The sequence below is a fragment of the Pinus tabuliformis genome, chromosome 8 (assembly GCF_031772625.1).
Source record: "Pinus tabuliformis cultivar Carrire ecotype Pingquan chromosome 8, CPIR1, whole genome shotgun sequence".
NCBI lineage: Eukaryota > Viridiplantae > Streptophyta > Pinopsida > Pinales > Pinaceae > Pinus > Pinus tabuliformis.
Window position 1 is genome coordinate 1882295460 of NC_142294.1, and position 20829 is coordinate 1882316288.

The following is a 20829-nucleotide window of genomic DNA, read 5'->3' on the forward strand; positions in this document are numbered from 1 at the left end:
CGAAGCCGACTGATACGACAAAGCCGTCACATATCGCCGAAAGAAAGACCTCCGCAGGGTTCGAACACGACTGGAGGAGTGAAAGCCATCCGCCCCAGCCATCATAAGTATATTTACTTATATATAGTATTTGTGACATTTATTATCCAATGAGATTTATGGTTTTGAGGGAACAAATTGGTAACATATTTAGATCTACCTCTTCGCCTGCTTTTTCCCGACATTTTTATTATTATATTATGGGTGTGCCTCAACTTTATAGTCGTGGCCTCCACCTATTTGTCTGCCTTTCTTTCCCACTTTGTGCGCTCTTTCTGTCTTCCACTTGTGATCTTCTCTAGTCCACTATCAGGATTGCGGGCGAATAATTAGGACGTGCTTTTGATTACGGGCGAATAATTTGGAGTCTTGTTTACAGTTGAGCATTTAGATCTACCTCTTCGTCTGCTTTGTTTGGCGAATATTTAGATCGACCTGCTTTTTCCCGACATTTTAGGATGTGTGGCTTCACCTGTTTGTCTGCCTTTCTTTCCCACTTTGTGCGCTCTTTCCGTCTTATAACTTCCAGAAGTGAGATACCTCCACTTGTGATCTTCTCTTGTCCGTCACCCAAATTATTATTAAATTTATATTTATAATAAAATATTAATTATCAAATTATCAGCTTTTTTACCAAAATCACAAACAAGGCACTATAAATATTATAATAGTAAAATATAAATTATTACATTTTCAGCTTTTTACCAAAATATGCCGGTATAAATATTATAATAGAAGAATAATAAAACAAAAATTATTACATTTTCATCTTTTTGACTTTTGAGGTGCTCCGCTCTGTATCATTCTCATTGTCTTCTTGACTTCCGATCTCCTCTCCGTCTTACGATCTCCGTTTTCCGTCTATAAATACCATGTGAGAAGCCACCTACACACCACTGCACTTCTGCTCTTCTACTCTCCATTTCAAGCACCATGGCGTTTCTATGTTTTTATTTTCCTTTCCGTATCTTGTTTCTCCTCTTCGTATGCTCTTTTTCCTTCTCCTTCTCTGCGCACAAATTTCATGACGATCGGAAATGGCTCTTGTCATTCAAGATCGATATTACCAATGATCCTCATGCTTCCATGGCCAACTGGAGTCCTGCAGTCCACTTGTGCAACTGGACTGCCGTGACGTGCAGTCGCAGGCACGCAGACAGGGTGGTCTCTCTCGACCTAAGTGGCATGGATCTGAGCGGCTCCATATCTCCTTCCCTCGGCAATTTGTCATTTCTCCATACGCTAAATCTCAGTGGCAATGCTCTCCATGGTCATATTCCACCACAACTGGGACGCCTCTTTCGTTTGAGAAACCTCTGGTTGCGCAACAATTCTCTGGAAGGAAATATCCCTACAGAGTTCGGCTCCCTCAAACATTTACAACAGCTTTACTTGGGGTACAACAACCTCACAGGTACCATTTTTTTCAGTGCTCATTATTTTTTATATTGGATTTTCAGGGTCGATTATATGTTGTCCGGTGCCATTACACCATAATTGGGCTTGCTAACCAAATTGCGCACTCTTTCCACTGTCAGGGACCATTCCCACATTTTTATCAAACATCTCGAGTTTAACTCAGTTGGGTATTGCGGCAAACAAGCTCACAGGGAGCATTCCACGAGAATTGGGACTGCTCACCAACCTGCAAACACTTTACCTCTGGGAGAATGAATTATCAGGATCCATCCCCACTTTCTTGTGCAATATCTCTACATTGACCCACTTCTCAATTGCTGTAAATAAATTCACTGGGAATATTCCCTCTTGTTTGTCAAATATGGTTAACATAGGTAAACTTCATTTATGGGGAAATCAACTTAGTGGAAACATACCAAATTCCATTGGAAATTGTTCAAAACTCATAATTCTTGATCTATCTTATAACAAATTGACTCGCAATGTCCCTATAGAGTTGGGTAAGCTATCTCTTCTTGAGAGATTAAGGTTGCACTCTAATCAACTTAGTAGTGCTAGTGCTACCACCATGCCCTTTTTGGCTGCTCTTACCAATTGTTCACGCTTAAAGGAAATAATATTACAAGATAATAAACTAAGTGGTGTCTTGCCCATTTCCATAGGAAAACTTTCTCCTTACTTGTCTTACTTGGCTTTAGCAGGGAACATGATAGAAGGAAACATACCTCCACAAATAGGAAATCTTAGCAACCTAACATTTCTAGATTTATCTGACAATCATTTAAGTGGAAACATCCCATCTTTAAGAAACCTTAAAAATTTAGAAAGGTTATATTTATTTAACAATAAATTAGAGGGAAACATACCCAATGACTTTCAACAATTACGGCGACTAGGTCTCTTGGATGTTAGTAGAAACATGCTCTCTGGAAAGATTCCCAATTCCCTTGCATCCCTTAAACAACTAAGAGATGTCCTCCTTCATCACAATCAATTATCAGGAAGCATACCTTCCAACTTAGGAAATTGTACAAATTTGGAATTGCTTGACTTGTCTCACAATATGCTCACCGGAAGGATACCAAAAGAAATTGCTAGATTTTATAATCTACATTTCTATTTAAATTTGTCATGCAATTTCTTAGAAGGCTCTTTGCCTAGAGAGATTGGTAAACTTGCAATGGTTCAAGCTATAGACATATCTGGCAATTACTTGGATGGAATCATTCCAAGTACACTTGGAAGTTGTGTTGAACTATATTGGTTGAATTTATCTCAAAACTTCTTCCAAGGATCTATTCCAGATTCACTTGAAAATTTACAAAGTCTTCTAAGCCTAGATCTCTCTTCCAACTCCTTGTCGGGTACAATACCAACTACTCTCATCAAATTAAAAATGCTTCAGTATTTGAATTTGTCTTTTAACAAGCTCATTGGGGAAATTCCAAAAGAAGGATTTTTTGCAAATCATTCAATTGTCATGTCCTTCCAAGGAAATCCCAATCTTTGTGGACCACAAGAATTTCACTTATCTGCTTGTCCAGCACCAAGAGGTCATCATACAATTGTGAAAAGAGTATTATTGCCAGTGAGTGGAGCCATTGTTTTTATACTATGTTGCACTTTTTTAAGATTCCTATGGAGAAGGAATATGCATATACAAAACATTGATGTCACAAGAGATATTTTCCAAAAGTTAGAGCATCGAAGGATCTCATATCAAGAGCTTCACATAGCGACCAATGGCTTCAATGAGGCCAACTTGTTGGGAACAAGTAACTTTGGGTCAGTATATAAAGGAATTTTGAGTGATGGCACAGTTGTTGCTGTGAAGGTTCTCCAATTGCAAAACAGTCAAGGTGACAAGAGTTTTAAAGCAGAATGCAATGTCTTGCAAAAGGTTCGGCATCGAAATCTAGTGAAAATCATAACCTCATGCTCCAACCTCCATTTCAAAGGTTTAGTGTTTGAATTTATGTCTAATGGAAGCTTAGAGAAGCATTTGTATCCTGAAAGAGATGGAAACAATGGTCAGGATGTATGTGAATTGGGATTGAAAGCTCGATTAGACATTGCCATAGATGTGGCCCATGCCATGGAGTATCTTCATCATGATTCTTTTGTGCAAGTAGTGCATTGTGATATAAAACCCAGCAATGTACTTTTGGATGAATATATGTTAGGCTATGTAACAGATTTTGGTATTGCAAGATTAATTGGTGAAAGCTCTGCTAATTCACATGCTTCATCACTTGCTTTAAGAGGATCAATTGGCTACATTTCCCCAGGTATGTCTTTTTAAACATATATTTTACTTTTATTTTTCCAAAACAATATTTGTATGGATTGATCAAATAAAATTTAATGAAGGTTTCCTTTGTTGTAGAGTATGGATTGAGTGGGAGAGTTTCCACCCAAGGGGATGTTTATAGCTATGGCATTCTTTTGTTGGAAATGTTTACCAGAAAACAACCAACTAGCGACATGTTTGTTGGAGACTTAAACTTGCACAATTGGGTGAACTTCGCATTCCCAAATAGACTGGAGGATGTAATTGACAATGGTCTTTTTGACGAGGTGTATGACAGTGAATTTGAAAAAAAAAATGTACACACATGCATAATTTCTTTGCTACATGTTGGTTTGCTTTGTTCAAAATACTCACCAGAAGAAAGACCAACCATGAGAGTCGTGGCAAGGATATTGGAGAATATTAGAGAGGATTTGGTGGAAAATGCAACCACTTTTAGGGAATTGAGACCAAGCATATCCAATTTGCTTAGAAATACAAATGCAACAAGGAAAGATGTCCCTACATCAAATGAACAAGGATCTTCCACATTTTAGTCTTATGAAGTTAATAAGAATAAAAAAATTTCAATCTTGTTATTTTTCTTTCAACTAAAATATTTGTGTATTTTTAATTATTCAAGTTTTTTTTCCTTTTGTCTTATATATCTATGGTTATTTCCAATGGAAATTAATTTTTTGATTAATTTTTTTTACAGTATTATATTAAATAAATTACAAATTTACATTTAATTTAATTTACTATATATTCATTTATTATCTATTCAAAAAAAATTATCTATAAATTAATTTCAAATTGTGTAAAAATAGATTGTAACCTTCTATAATTGTGAGCATTATTATTTAAGATTCAACCATAACGTCTAACATGTTTTTAATGAATTTATTCTGCTGAAATCTAATTAGTTTGTTTACATTTTTAGCCAAAATTGTACATTGCCTTGGAGATTCTCTTAATGTTTCTTAATATATCAAGAATCATTAATGTAAAAGGTAGTTGAAATTTTCAATGGCAATAGATACAATCAAATGACGTGAAAGATTTATGCCTATGAAAACTTTTGGATTATAGAGGAACGAGAGAAACCCAAGTGATAGCTGAAAATACGAAGCAAAGTAGAAACATAATAATCAAACGTCTGATGGAAATCCAATGTAATAGAAATAACTGCAAATCCCTTGACCTTCTCCACCGATTTAAATAGTACAGCACAAAAAATGAATGTCTGCGCATTTGACTGCGGACGAATAATTAGGCTCTGCCGCTAATTTGTCAGAGTTGAGCAAATATGATCTTTAATATTTAGATATATAAACTTGTTATAAGTTTATAAGTTTAATATTTAGAAATAAAGAATATCATGAAAAATAAAGCTTTTAATATTAAGACAATGATATATTTTGAGGAATTGGTCCCTTGGTTGAACCTGCATTACATCACCATTTTAAGCATTGAAGGTCAGTCCCTATGTGTTGATTAAAGTATTCTTTGTGCGTTGATTCAAGTATTCTCTTTGTGCTGATTGAGGCGTTGAAGTTATATATGCTATATGTGTTGAAGTTATAAATGCAACGGCGGGCTCAAATTGGTTTTTATATGTGCGCAAACCATTGGTATGTGAATTGAATACCTTGCATAGCTCTTGGTATGTGTGTTGAGTTGAGCTATTTTCAATTTTGAGTTATTTCAATTGCATGTTGCGATGAGCCTAAGTATCGATTTTGAGCCTAAGCATCGATTTTGGGTTATCTGATGATTATTTTCTTATTAAAAAAAGAAAAGAAAATAAAAACAAAAACTTTGTAGGGTAGTAAGCTATTTGCAAGAGTATAGTTTAGAATTTCATTTAATAATGAATTCACTCATTTTTATAGTTGGAGTAGTTCTTACACACAAAGAGAACTATTGTGAATAGTCTAGAAAAATAAAGCATATTCTTATTTTCAATGAATTCTTGAAAGGTGTTTGTGAAGGAGAAGGTGGCAATTTTGCTGGAAAATCCACTTCAAACAAAAGGGTTCACCATATGGGAAAACAAGAAAAACAAGGCCTATGCCTTAATTGTTGCATTAGTAAATGAAGAGGTTGTTGGTCAAAGTTGTCATTGATGTCAATATGGCATTGTTGGAGATGGAATATATTTTTGTGATGCATGAATTACCCTTTTTTGATGTTGCCCTATCGTAATGGCAAACCCTAGGAGAAATCCCTAAATGCATATGTACATAATGCCTTAACTCTAATTGCGTAGAAGCCCTAATCTAGCATTGGGATACTTCAACATTCTCCTTTTAAACATGTCATTAAGGATTCAATTAGAACATGTCTTCTCAGGAAGTGTAGCAAAATGCCTAAAGGGACTAGTAGCCATGCTTTTGTTTCACACAGATCCAGATCTCCTCCTTACCTTCTAAGCCTAGTCGGGAGGAGTTGCTATAAGTAAATTCTTCTGAGCAAGAGAATGCTCTATTTAAAAAATAAGATTGGGAAGATCTGAGATGTCCCACTTGTATGCATTCCCCTCATAATGCAGTTCTTCTTTTATATTCTTCCCATGAGACTCGAATACCACCTTTATATGTGTGACACTAGCTATAGGCATTAAAATTATCTTGATCAGTTCAGGAAAGCATATTTAGCATAAAAAATATCAGCTCCTTCAAATGGATGAGATCATTATGTAGAAATCTTTGCTCACTCAAGTTCTGAACCAATTGCCCCTTCAAGATTAACAGTTGAAAGGTTGGAAAGTAATGAAGTAGTTTTGGAGAGCTCCATTTTTCATTGGAAAATTTGAAATATGGAAGGCAAGAATGAATAATTTCTTAATGGCTCAAGATTTTGAAGTCTGGGAATTAGTGATGACTGAAAGAACGATGGAAGAAGAATCCAAGGAATGTAATGCAAGAGAAATAAAGGCAATCTTGAGTGGGCTACCAGATCCTATAAAGGCCAAAGTAGAAAAATGTTCATCGGCAATAGGTATGTGGGACAAACTTCAAGATCTTTATTCAAAAGGAGAATTTACCATGACCTCTAAAGGAAGCTGAAAACAAGAATGAAGACATCAAGACCAAGGAGGACCTAGAAGATGAAGAAGATCTCAAGGCAAAACCTGTAGCTGCCCTAGAGGAGATAAGCATTTTTAAAAAGGAAAATGAGGAGCTCAAGAAGCAAGCACAAGATGGTGACCATGACCTTGACAAGACAAGGAAGGAAGTTGACATTTTCAAGCTTCAAGTACAAGAAAGAGATGAGGAGCTCACTAAGCTAAAGGAGGAATTACATCAAAACAAGAAAAGGCATCATGAAGAAGTCATATCCATGAAAAATCAATTAGATAAAGTAAAGAAAAGGGAAGAAAAATTGTCAAGCCATCTTGAACAAAGACATGAAGACTTGAACAAACTTGAAATAAAAATTGGTCAATACAAGGAAGATGTATCCTCCCTTAAATCTTAGTTGGAAGAAGAAAAGAAACAAACACAAGGAGCTGAAAAGGTGATTGGAGATTTGGCACTCCTAGAAGTACAAGTCAGTGAAGAAGAAAAGGAAAGAAATGCCATGACATGCCAACTAGAAGAAAAGGACGAAGAGATCTTCAAATTAAAATCAGGTATCACCTCACTTAAGGCCCAATCATGTGAAGCAACAAGAATGAAGGATAAGATAGAGAATCATCTAGCAAAGAAGGATGAAGAATGCAAGATGATGAAAGAAGAAATTGATCTCCTAAGGAAAGAAGTTGATCATCTGAACAAGAGTGTATAGAGCTCTCAAACCCTCAAGCTTTCTTAGAGTCTTTCACCCCTTTTTCTTGTTTGATCAATTGTCATCTTTTGGCATGTTTGATTGATTTATCATGCTTTCAGTCCTATTCTGGTGATTTCGAAGGTTGGTCTTTGTGTATTCGAATTTTACTAGCTATGTAAACATTTGTCACATGCATACACAAAGTTTTAAGCATTGTCGCACAAGTGTCGTCACGGTCTTCCTAGGGTCTATCTCAAGTGTCACACTGGTCGCTTTTTGTTCTAGACAGTCTCACAAAGGGTAATGCTTTGTGTTTTTGTTCCAGTGGTTTATGTTGTCATGTCGTCGAAATATGCTAAGTGGCTGATCACAATTTCATGTTCCTCACAAGTTCACTTGCCTCCCACACTTAGCCATTTTTTCGAAAATCCTCTCAACCAGGAAACTCTTTTTCACCGAACCATCACTGAACTGTGCAATACGTAGTGCGCAGTCACTATCCCCCAGGGTAGTTGCAATACACAATTCTAGAGCTTAACATACTACCTTCATCCAAATTATTGCACAATAGCTTCTCCTAGCTTGACCTAAACTGCACATTTCGCAAGATTAGTCATCAAGCTTCCTCCCTGTTGTTTGGAACCCCGCATGCATATATGCCCAAGTATTCTTTTCCTCCCTGAACTGCGCAAAAGTGTCTCCCCAATGTCCTCCCTCATCCAGGACTCACTGAGCTCTAGAACTGCGTAGACCTTTCCTCCTAGGCCCCTCTGCTGCCCAGTCTGGCCTTGCCTCTGAAAAATGCACAATCCTGCCTCCCAAGGTCCCATCTTGCAGCAACCACTGATGGTCTCAACTGTGCAATCTTATCTCCCAGTGGTCTCTATGCAATTTTTCCCAACAGTGAAGACTATGCTCAGGAGTTCCTCAACCAAGCCTGAGTTACGCTCTGCGTAGTCTCAGTGACCAGTCTCCCTCCTTGTCACTTAGAATTGCGCAATTCACAATTACTGGGCCCTCTTTCCTAGTCTATCACCTGTCTCGGGCTCATCCCATAGATAACAGTGCATCATTTTAGACTAGGGAGTTTTTGGATTTGATGTCGTCCCGTCATGAGTGAATTGCAGGAACAAGTACATTGTTAGATCATGGCGAGACGATGAAGAAGGAGAAGAAGGAGCGAACATGCTAGAAGACTCACTTACAGTTGGACAGACAAAGAAGTTTATCAAGAACAAGAAAATGGAACACATGCATGCAACCACCTCTCAAGACCAAAGATCATTGAAGACCCCGCATCATCAAACCTTCTAGAGGAGAAGAGAAAGCACATCCAAGAACACATCTATCACTCAACAGCAATAGCGGCTTGACATTTCCACCCCAACAAGCCATTCCATGTCAGCAATGTCATGTCAATTCGTGTCATGAGTTGTCAAAGGCCACATCACTATTATGGGCCATATCTATTGTAAATTGAATGTAATGTAAAGTGGAAGTCCAATGGACACACATGAATAAGAAGAGTCATGTCAGTTGAAAACTAATTGGAAGTTGAACAATCATGAGGGTAGTCCAAGAGTCACAAGGGTCAAGCATCACCCTTGGTTATATATACCCCCTCATTGTATGAGCGAAGGACTTTTCACCTTGGCTCCTCCCGCAAAGCATAGAGAGTTTTAGTCAGCTATTTGAGGAGCGAGGAGTGGCTCCAATGTCCCACTACTGGGGCTAGTGGCGCATGATGTAAATATGTGCCTTGGAACTTTTTCTTAATACAGAAGCATGTTCAAGTGAGTACCATGACTTATGGATGTTTGTAAGGCTATTCCTTGAGCATTTGTAATTCATGTTTGTTTCACATGTACTAAGATAGATGAACTATTTCAGTTTTTTTAGTGCTTACCTTGTTGGGAATGTGTTGTATTGGTTATCACTATTGTCTCATCCTTGTGGATTACTCTGTAGAATACTAGACATGCCTTTCTCGCTCATTGTTTATAATGATTGCCACATCTGCAGTGGACTATTCCGCTGGATGTTGGACATACCTTCCTGGTTCACGTGTGTCTCCTCTTGGGTGGTACTATTACCTCTCACTTAGAGGCTCACTTCTCTCCCCGTTTTGCAGTAAGAGAACCTAGACATAGTTACGTTATGCACTCACTAGGCACATTCACCTTGCTTTCTCGAAGGTACCAGTGCAACACTTTCATGTGTTGAATAGAAAGAGCCAAGGAAAATCTATAAGTATATGGCAATTGGGCCATCATACCGGATGGGAATCCTACACCAAATGGTGTGAGGTCTAATTGGAACCTCATATCGGGGAGATCCCCTAAATGTTGGTGGATCCAACACCGTCAACAGGTGGGGAAGTGGATTTTATGGCATATCATGTATGGAGATGTGTGGAGATGTGATATGTATAGGAGATTTCTTGTGGGTAGAAAAGAAAATGATGTGCATTAAATTGAACTATCTGGAGGATGAATTGTGTGGAACAAATAAATGTGTAGGGGGAGAGGTGTGTAAAGGATTGGGTAGTGTAGTTCTTCCGCACACATTAAAATGACTAATTGTAGGAGGGTGTGTGGAGGAGTGTGTAGAAATAAGTCTATGTAGAAAGTGGAAATGTGTGGAATATGTAACAATGTGATGTTTCCCCACATGGTGTACATAGAAAAATAAATAAGTACTAGATCTTTAGGGGGAGGAGCACAAAAATATGTCAACAAGGCTTTAACTATTATATATGTATAGAAATATCCCTTGGCCTAAAATATCGTTGAAGTTGTACTTGACTCTAATCCATGTTGATATTAAATGCTAGGAAGGGTTGATGTCATAATAACTTCTATCGCATTGCATGAGGGTGCTAGTTTAGATATTTGACCACCAACATAACACCTTTCCAACTGACCCAAAACAATGATTGTGTCTTCTTCCAAAGGCTTGGTGCATATTTTCATAGGTAAGATTAAGGGGACTTCAAGACTAAAAAGGTCATCCATTAGATTAGAACAAATTTTTGGCCCTCCAATGGATTACTTATGAAATCATTGAGGTCTTACTACATTATCTTGCAATAGGAGAGTAATTGTGTAGACTATTGGAATAAAATGATTAAAATATAAACCCTATACCCTTTAGAATCCCTAACCAAATTTCCCAATAATAATTACTAATATATGAAAAGATCCATATTATTAAAAAAATGTATTTTCATCATTAATTAAAATGAAAAATTAGTAACATAAAAACTCTATTATTATGTCCATTTTTTAGATTATATCATGTACATACAATTGGGACACTTATGATAAACAATTTTAATATTTCACAATCATAATACACATTAAAGAGACAAAATGATGATATATAAAAGTCTTATCATGGGTAAGGAAAATGGGTGAACGTTATGGACTCTCTCGGAGGGAACCATGCTAAAACGCTCAGAGGAATTAATGATAAATGATATATTATGATGTGGCGAGAACATTTATGAATTGCGAAATTAAATTTAATTCCAAGAATTTTCTTAAAATGTATAAATTCTTAAAATGTATAAAATTTATAAAGAGATACACATGGTTACTAAGGTATTTATAAATAAAAGCAAAGAGGAAAATTAGTGGAATGCAAAATAAGGAAAATTAATAGAATGCAAAATAAGGGTAGATGACGGTACATTTAATTAATAATAAATATGAAATATTAATAATGTTAGCTTGTGCTTCCTTATACATTTAGAAAGTCCTATGTCATCTTCTTATTTATTTCACATAAAAAAATATATAGTTTTTTTATCTTAAATGTGTATTCGATTCTATTTTTCTTCCTCTTATCCTTATCCCAGAATGAGTTGTTCTAATCCTTATCCATTAATAAGGTGTTAATGTAAGAACATATCTAAGAGGTATTTACATCCTTGTACCATATAAGTGTATCCTAACATGAATATATGAATAGTATTTTATGCTTATATCATATTGTTTTGTCTATTATTTAAGAAGGTATTAGATCAATTTAGTGATAAGGATTGGTAGTTCCTCCATAGTATTTTTTTTTCTCAATCGGTCTACTCCTATTATTTATACAAAAAGTGTTACGGCAAGACAGCGGCCTTGAAGATTCTTGCCATGAGGTTGGCATTTTACAAAAAAATTCATGGCCTCAGCCCGCGGAAGACTTACAATAGTGCTTTTAAACAAAACCACACAACTATCCATTGCTAATCATAAACAAAACATTAACTGACAGAGACCTGAAACATGCATGAACGCCGAGACTCAAAAGGGAGGCGAACTCCTTCTTCAAATGCAAAACAAAAACGGAGGCACGGGCTGGTTCATTCGTCATCTGAGGTATATGGCCGTTCCTCAACAACTCGACACCCAAATTGAGCTGAGTCATTTGAGTCAGACAGATGGACCTCTGAGCCTGTAGGCTCTCCTCTTGCTAGCGCGCTCAGACCTGCGATGGCTTCAGAATTCACCACAGAAAGGCCTCCTGTGACTTGGCACTGGTTAACATTTGGATTTGCCGTCCTCTAATATGCAGGGACCCCAAGATGAACCGCTCCCAAACCCCTGGCATTCTCACACTTTTCAATCGTAACCGAGACTATGAAGGAGGAGTTTGCCAGGGAACACGGAATGCGGAAACGGGCAGTGGGATGAGCATTATGCTCACAGTCATTGATCCTAACTCGCCCTCTTCCTCTCCCTCTGCCACTTCTGGTGGCTGGATAATTGAAGCGACCAAACTCCAACGCATCCGAGGATGGGTCTGAGGTGGGGGAGGAGTGTTGATGGGTGGCGCGACCACGGGAATCGCCTCGCCTACTCCCCATTCTGGGCCTTTCACGCGGCATTTTGATATACCGAGGCTTGACAGAGGGGCGAATGCACAGAGGGGGGTGATAGAAAAATGAATGCTCAAAGAGAAGCGGAGACGGAGCCCAGACAAAACCGTGAGCTCCTGGAGCCAAAGCCGAGCGAAAGATGAAAATGGAGAAAGCTCTTGAGCTGAGCGAAAGACTGACTAACAGAAACGAACTAACAGAGTGGCTCAGGGAGACACTCAGAGCAACGACCTTTATGGAGTCTAAGGCCTGCAACGGAACCGCGGGAGTGACGAACAGCCTGAGGGCCATTGCGCAATTAACCAGGAGCCTGAAGGACAACATTAATGCTGCCATTAATAGAGGTGTGCAAGACCAGCTCGCCATCCCATAACCATTACCAGTGGCGCAATTGGGCTGACACCTGCCCACTCGACGCGCCTCCAACGTACCCATTAGCTTGTCAATCACTCGCATCCGGGAAGTTCCTCCATAGTATTGATCCATAAGAGTTGTAGTTAATGGTGTGAGATAATAGTGTTGATATAAGGATAAATAAAAAGAAGAGTAATTGGCATGCATAAGTCACATTATTGATGCAAACTATTATTATTGGCCTATGGAATGTAGATTGGCATTATTGTTTACAAGTCTATTCTTTTAAATTTAATATATTTTGTTATAAAATCATATGGCTTGATGCACTTACATATGGCATGGTTTTGACAAAAATTGATGTCTAAATTGTATCGAATACATCGAGCTATGTTATAAACCTCCTTGAGAAGTATGTCTTCTTTCAGAGGGTTGCTGAGGTATATGTGTGATTGAACACCGAGGACAGTGGCCTGCAAGGGGGAGGGTTCTGTAACAGCCTTGGTGAAAATTCCATGTAATAAAAGTTAAAAATAATAACCATGGTTGATGGGACACTTATTCTAAGCTGAATGTTGGGCAAGACATCCTAGGGGGTGTTCATTTGGTTGTTTATGGCTAAGGAAATTGGCAAAGGCAATGGCTAAGGCTTTGGAAAGGCAAAATGACATTTTTGTCACATTTATTTATGAAAATAATGGAAATTAGGAGAAAAATGAGGTGAAAGGTAACAGGTTTCACGTGAGGAGGAAAATGAAGGAAAATAATGGAAAATGAAGAAAATAGAGGCCTCATTCATAAAAAGGCTTTTGAGGATCAATTGGTAACCCTTTTTCAGTTTAGCTTTGGAGCTCTCTCATTACTCTCTCTCTCTCTCTCACACTCTTGGAAACTTAGAGTTTCCTTGGAGCACTTTGGCATTGGAGCAAGAAAGGAAAAGAGGGCAAGAGGAAGCAAAGATCAAGCAGGGAAAGGCATGATCAAGAAGCTATAGCAGGCTTCATTGCATGTATCGACTTGCACATTTATTTTCCTTGCTAGATTTAGCATGCATGGTATTTGCATGTGGTTATTTTCTATCATGGAATGTGTTTTCCCAGGTGTGACAATGTTCTTTAGCCTAGCCTTTCCATTTCCTGGTAGCCTTGATGAGATGAATTCTCATATTCAGTTAATGTGGGATGGCCGGATGGATTTGAAGCTAAGTGGGGTGGATCTCCGAAATGAAAAACAAATGTCCTAGTGGTCCCTGAACCAGACTGTGGATCACGGTAAAGCCACTGGCCTAGTAACCCCTGAACCAGACTGTGGGTTGCAGTAAAGCTAGGATTATGTGCCTAGGAATCCTTGCCAGTGAATGGTGGGATGTACGGTAAAGCCAAGAAGTGGATTTCTCTTCGTTGGGCCTAACAATCCTGGGATGGGATGTACAGTAAAGCCTTGAGAGTGTGTATCAGTGTAGGACCTAGTGATCCATGGATGAGACTATCGATTACGGTAAAGCCTGAGAGACTAGGAGGCACTCAATTTCCTCACGGTGTAGATGGAGAACTTCAGTGGCATCCTTGCTTGTTTGGTTCTTTTGGTTTGTTCTATGAGTCCCACATTCATGCTTGGAATATGGCACATGGGTGATTTGCTGAAGAGATACTTGGCTCAGCTAATCTGTGGTCGGGTGGAACGTGGTAGTCCCATCTTCAGTTGGTTTATTGCATTCATTATTGAGAAATTCATTCCCTTGATTTTTATGTGTCAATGTACTGGTGTATATGTGGATTTTATGGTTGAAATGTTTATGATATTTTTGTCCCTATTATGCAGGTTTTATGTATGTTTTATGATAGAAGCTATGTATGGCTCTTAACGTGTTTTTACTTGTAAATGAATGGATAATGTGTCTATGACCTAATAGATGATAATGTAGCAAATGATATGAGGGAACAATGGTTCATAGCGATTCTCAGATAATTATGAGATCCTTAAACTTAATTATGTTGTTTACACCTGTAGGTTACATGTTGATGATATGTTTGACGAAATGTCTATCATGGCTAGTTGGGGTTTGGTTAAGGTCTTGTTTAACTTATTTATTTTTCATCATTTTTTCCCTAATCTTTTACTGATCTTAAGTTATCATTCCATTCTGGGTATTGACCTGGGCTCTGGCCCTGAAAAAGTGGCTCAAATCCCAGGGACGCTGGCACAAAACTGCCAAAATGAGTCTCTGGACGCTGGCAGGAAATCATGTGAGAGTGACTCTGGGTTTTTAGACATTGTCATGCCTATAACATGAGAGCGACTAAGGCCTAAGTTGTCCAAAAACTCAGTGGGACCCAAGGGCAAGTTGTGTGAAGTGTTGGATTGGTTCTTCTAACAAATGTTTTTACCTCTTTTAACAATGAATTATTAGGTACTAAATATTTCTTTTTTGACCACTGAATAGGTCTAATTCTTGATTATTTTTTATAAAGTAGAAAATAATATGATTGGTGGCAGTTCATTATAATTAGTTTTTCTTATGGTTGATGTTATGTCACCATAATTAGTTATGGTCATTATGGATTATTATTTTATAGGGTAGAAAACAATATGGTTGTCGTGAGTTAATCATAATTAGGTTTTCTTATGGTTGATGCTATATCATTATAATTGGTTATGCTAACTTATTTGTGCACACTTTGCATTGTTATGGGCCATTCCTATGTCTTTGTCAAATGTCTCGAGTTTAACTGAGTTGGTCATTTATAATAACAAACTCACAAGAAGCATTCCACAAGAATTGGGGCTCCTCCCCAACCTGCAAATACTTTACCTCTATGAAAATGAATTATCAGGTACTGGATATTTCCTCTTTAACTAGTGAGCAGTCCATTTTTTATTATTTTTATATAATGACAAATAACATGGTTGGTGTCATTCATCATAATTGAGATTTTTTTATAGTTGGTGTCAGTCTATCGTAATTGTGTTTGCTAATCTACTTGTTGACACTTTGAAATGTCAGGGGCTTTTCCAACTTCTTTGTCAAATATCTCGAATTTAATTGCTTTGGGCATTTGTACAAACAAGCTCACAGGGAGCATTCCACAAGAATTGGGACTATTCACCAATTTGCAAGTTCTTCATCTTTGTGACAATGAATTATCAAGATCCATCCCCACTTCCTCGTTCAATATCTCTACATTGACCAACTTCTTAATTTTTGAAAATAAATTAACTGGAAATATTCCCTCTTGTTTGTCAAAATATGGTTAACTTAAGAGCAATTGATTTATGGGAAAATCAACTTAGTGGAAACATACCAAATTCCATTGGAAATTTCTCAAAACTCATAGTGCTTGATTCAGCTTACAACAAATTTAGTGGCAATGTCCCTATAGAGTTGGCTAAGCTTACCCTCCTTGAAATATTATACTTGTCCTCTAATCAACTTTGTAGTGATAGTGCTACAACCATGCCCTTTCTTGCAGCTCTTACCAATTGTTCACGCCTGAAGGAAATACACTTACACAACAATAAACTAAGTGGTGCCTTGCCCCCTGCCATAGGAAAAATTTCTCCCAATTTGTCTTTCTTGTCATTAGCAGGAAACGTGATAGAAGGAAACATCCCTCCACATATAGTAAATCTTAGTAGCCTAACCTTTCTAAATTTATCTAGTAATCTTTTAAATGGAAGCATTCCATCTTTAAGAAACCTTAAAATTTTAGAAAGGTTATATTTAGCAAATAACAAATTAGAGGGAAACATACCTAATGACTTTCAACAACTACGACGATTGGGTCTCTTGGACATTAGTAGAAACATGCTCTTTGGAAAGATTCCCAATTCCCTTGCATCCCTTAAACAACTAAGAGATCTCCTCCTTCATCATAACCAATTATCAGGAAGCATACCTTCCAACTTAGTAAATTGTACAAATTTGGAATTACTTGACTTGTCTCACAATATGCTACATTTCCCGAGGTATGTCCTTTTTAAACCTCTCTTTTATTTTCCCTTTTTCAAAACAATATTTGTATGGATTAATTAAGTAAAATCTAATGAAGCTTTCCTTTGTTGTAAAGTATGGATTGAGTGGGGCAGTTTCCACCCAAGGGGATGTTTATAGCTATGGAATTCTTTTGTTAGAAATGCTTACCAAAAAGCAACCAACTAGTAACATGTTTGTTGGAGACCTAAACTTGCACAATTGGGTGAACTTCGCATTCCCATATAAATTGAAGGATGTAATTGATAGTCATCTTTTATGGTGAAGAAAAAAATGTATACACATGCATAATTTCATTGCTACATATTGGTTTGCTTTGTTCAAATTTCTCACCAGAAGAAAGACCAACTATGAGAGTTGTGGCAAGGATATTGGAGAATATTAGAGAGGATTTAGTGGCAAATGTAGCTACTTCTAAGGGATTGAGACCAAGCATATCCAATTTGCTTAGCAATACAAATGAAATAAGGAAAGATGCCCCTACATCAAATGAACAAGATTCCTCTACATTTTAATTTATGAAGTTAATAATAATAATATAAAAAAAATCAATCTTATCATTGTTTTTACAACTAAAATATTTTTATGCTTTTAGTTGTTATTTTTTTATTTTCATATATATCTATGGTTATTCATAATAAAAATAATTTTCTATTACAACACTAATGGATTACAATTGTATTTAATTTAACTTATTATCTATTTACTATGTCAACATTTTTATCATGAAGAAAATTATCCATAAATAAATTGCAAATTTAACTTATTATCTATTTACTATGTCAACATTTTTATCATAAAGAAAATTATCCATAAATAAATTGCAAATTGTGTAAAAATTAATTGCAATTTTTTACCTCTACAAACATAACTTCTAACATGATAAGTTGTTTCTATGAATTTATTTTATAAACCACGATGGAGTCTAATTAGTTATTGAATTTATTTGTTGGAGTTTAATTATTTTGTTTATAAAAAATATTATATTTTTTAATGTGAAAGGTGGTTGAATTTTTATAGAATAAAATGATGCGGAAGATATATATATGTATTTCAAAAAATCTTAAGTAATTTTTAAACAATGCTAAAAGTTATAACTAAATTAATATTATTTATAATGGTTTATATATATAGATATATATATATATATTAAAAAATAAATATTAATTAGACAAATTTCAATAAAAATATAAATATAAAATATGAAAAGATTCATTATAAAAATATACTTATTACAAATTTAATTGGTTATGAGATTAATTATATTAATTATTTTTTTTAATGTTAAAATTTAATAAATATTTAAATATAAATAATAATATTAAATATTATATATTTAAAAGGCTGAAAATTGTAATCCAGTAAAATCTAAATATCAGAATTAGAATTAGAATTTTAATTGAAAGGTAAACCAATTCAAGGAAACATAAATTTAAATATTTTTGGTGTAAAAAAAAAATAATTTAAAAATATCAAAGCTTTCGATATGATTGGCAACCGGACTGCCGTTGCTTGCAGTCGCAGGCACGAAGACAGAGTGGTCTCTCTCACTATCTGGGCAGCTCCACCTCTCCCTCCCTGGGCAATTTGTAATTTCTCCATACGCTAATTATAATAAATATTTTAATCTGAATTTAAAACTTACATATATATATATATATATATATATATATATATATGACTTTCCTAAATAGGAAAAAAACCGCAAAACATAGCATAACAAACTATACAATAAGATTGAGGAGCACAGAGCGGAGAGCACTGACGACCGACGTATCAGGTTTGAGTTTTTGTCTGCATCTGACCAATAAGCGCAAGATCTGAGTCCCCACAACAAGAGTAAATGGATGGATGCATGAAGTTTACGTGCACAGAACAGGTAGACGCTTGGTTTTGCATGCCCAAACGTGTCATCCCTACAGGTACCTATACTACCTTATTTGTTATGCCCCTGCGAGTATTGTGGGTTTTAGTCATTCCCACTCCTGCCAGCTTCTAGGCAGTGAGACTTAGAGCCTCTGTCCTTGGGGACTTCTTTTGATAGCCTGAACATTCATTCCATCTTAACAGTTCAGTCTCCTTATCTCCTGCTTAGTTTTTACCTTCTTTCCTATTGTTAGAGATCTTCTCCTTGCGGACAGCTTTTTGTGTGAGGGTAATGGTCAGCTCTTGCCCCCTATTCCATTACTTCACTCTAGGTCAAACATTACGTTCTCGTTCGCGGGGATTTTCGCTGCTCGGCTTCGCGGTGCTCTTCACTCGGACAAATGCTCGTTTTTAGCAGGTCAGTTATTTTCTCATTGCCATAACATCTCATCAAATGATAGCATTATCTTCCTTGGTGGAATCTGGAAAAATTTAAAGGATAAATTTTGTTGGGGAGTATATTTTTATCCATTCCTAAGAGAGGATATTAGCTTTCATCTGAGTTTTGAACATTGGTTTATTATATCAGTGTGTTGTCTGAATATTGGTTTTTGCTTAAAGACTGAATTCCTTTCCCAGTGGCCTGTTTTGGTTTTTCGCTCAAATTCACATGTCAGGGTCTGTTAATTCTGGCTGGTTGTGGGTTTCCATCTACAAGTTAAAGAATTAATTTGTCATATACAAACCTTGTTCAGACATACGTTTCAAAATAGGTCCCTGGTGGTGTGTCTTTGAGATATGTTGCTGCTGTATTGTATGTCCCGATGTTTCATCCTGAAGCTCTCTCTAAAAGCCAAGATAGACTCTGTTTCTCTCTGAAGCCTGATGCATGAGGTGAAATTTATTTGTCTGCTTGGATGATCATGCCATTTTTGACGTGGTTTCCCTCCCTTTCTCATATAAACTCTTCTACAAACTCTCCATGTAGATGACTGCACTCCGGAGATTTTTGTACTTGCCCTAACGGAGAGCTGCTTGACATCTCCTACCTCTTGGCTTTTCCGGGCAGGAACCAACTTCCCGGGGACCAGAAACTTTTCCCAGTATACATTTCTTCTTTTTGGGTCAGTCTCAGGCAGAGGATTTCAGTTTCAAATCTTATGGAGTAAAGGAAAATGGTACTTTAGGGGATAACGTCAGATCTTCTGGGATAATAGAAGCCGCCGATTTTTGAATCTACTGTCATTCCGTCCTATGTTACCTCATGTTAACGTCACTCTCCCTTAATTTTTGAGGATAGCTGGCTTTTTTGGAATTTGCTCTCTTCTGGGAAAGGGAGCTACGTATTCTCGAGGTTTCCTTTTGTCAGTCATCTTGTCAGCCAAAGCCTTTTTTTTCTACTTCTGGGTCTTTATTCTCTGGGTAATATATTCAGAAAGGGACAAGTCACAATTACTGCATGTTTTTTACCCGATCCGGAAGATCTAAGTTAGGATTTTCTCAGTACTCCTATTTAGGTCAAAGGGTGAACTTTGAAAGATGGATTTTGCGTCAGATGCATTGGCCACTGAGGCCATGATCCAAGAAGCTATTCAGGCTGAAAACTGCTAGGGTGTCACCACGTTGCCTAATGACTGGCAATCCACGTTGGCTTACGTGATTGTCCGTCCTTCGTTGCCTTCTGATGATATGGATGGCGATGGCCTATCAAGCGCGAGAACAACTCAGAAAGGCAACCAAAAGGAATTCCAACAAAAGGAATATGTCGAATACGAGCCCTCAAATTGTTATAAAAATAACATGAAACCTGTAAAAACTATCCCTCCACCAGTGGAAATCAAGTTGGACAGTACTTACTTGTCCGACCGCATTGCAAGTTTACAGGATTTCGCTCTGGTTGGCCGATGGCACTTCCTAGAGATGGATGATTCAAAGATGCGAAAGTGGCTAGAGATTCAATGGAAACCCCTGATCGGCTATACTCCCATTATAGCTAAACTGATGAAAGAATGGTATTGTTTCCATTTTCTGAGTGCCAGCGACCTGGAAGCCATTCAAAATCGTCCATGGGTACAGGGAAGGAGTTTTCTTGCACTTTATAAGTGGTACATTGGCTACAATCCGTTGAAGAATACTCCTACTAATAATCTAATATGGGTCAAACTCCTTGGCCTTCCCCTAGAGTTGTGGTCGAAGGAAACTCTAACAGAAATAGGAAATGCCATAGGA

At 37.0% G+C, this 20829-nt stretch overlaps 1 protein-coding gene across 1 annotated transcript; it reads left to right on the forward strand.

Moving 5' to 3' along the window:
• Positions 1-888: 888 nt before the first annotated feature.
• On the forward strand, positions 889-4349 carry LOC149243917 (uncharacterized). Its single transcript, XM_089367882.1, has 3 exons — positions 889-1453; positions 1578-3746; positions 3845-4349. Exons 1-3 carry the CDS (start codon positions 973-975, stop codon positions 4303-4305), a joined length of 3111 nt encoding a protein of 1036 aa, XP_089224008.1. The 5' UTR covers positions 889-972; the 3' UTR covers positions 4306-4349.
• The last annotated feature ends 16480 nt before the right edge of the window (positions 4350-20829 follow it).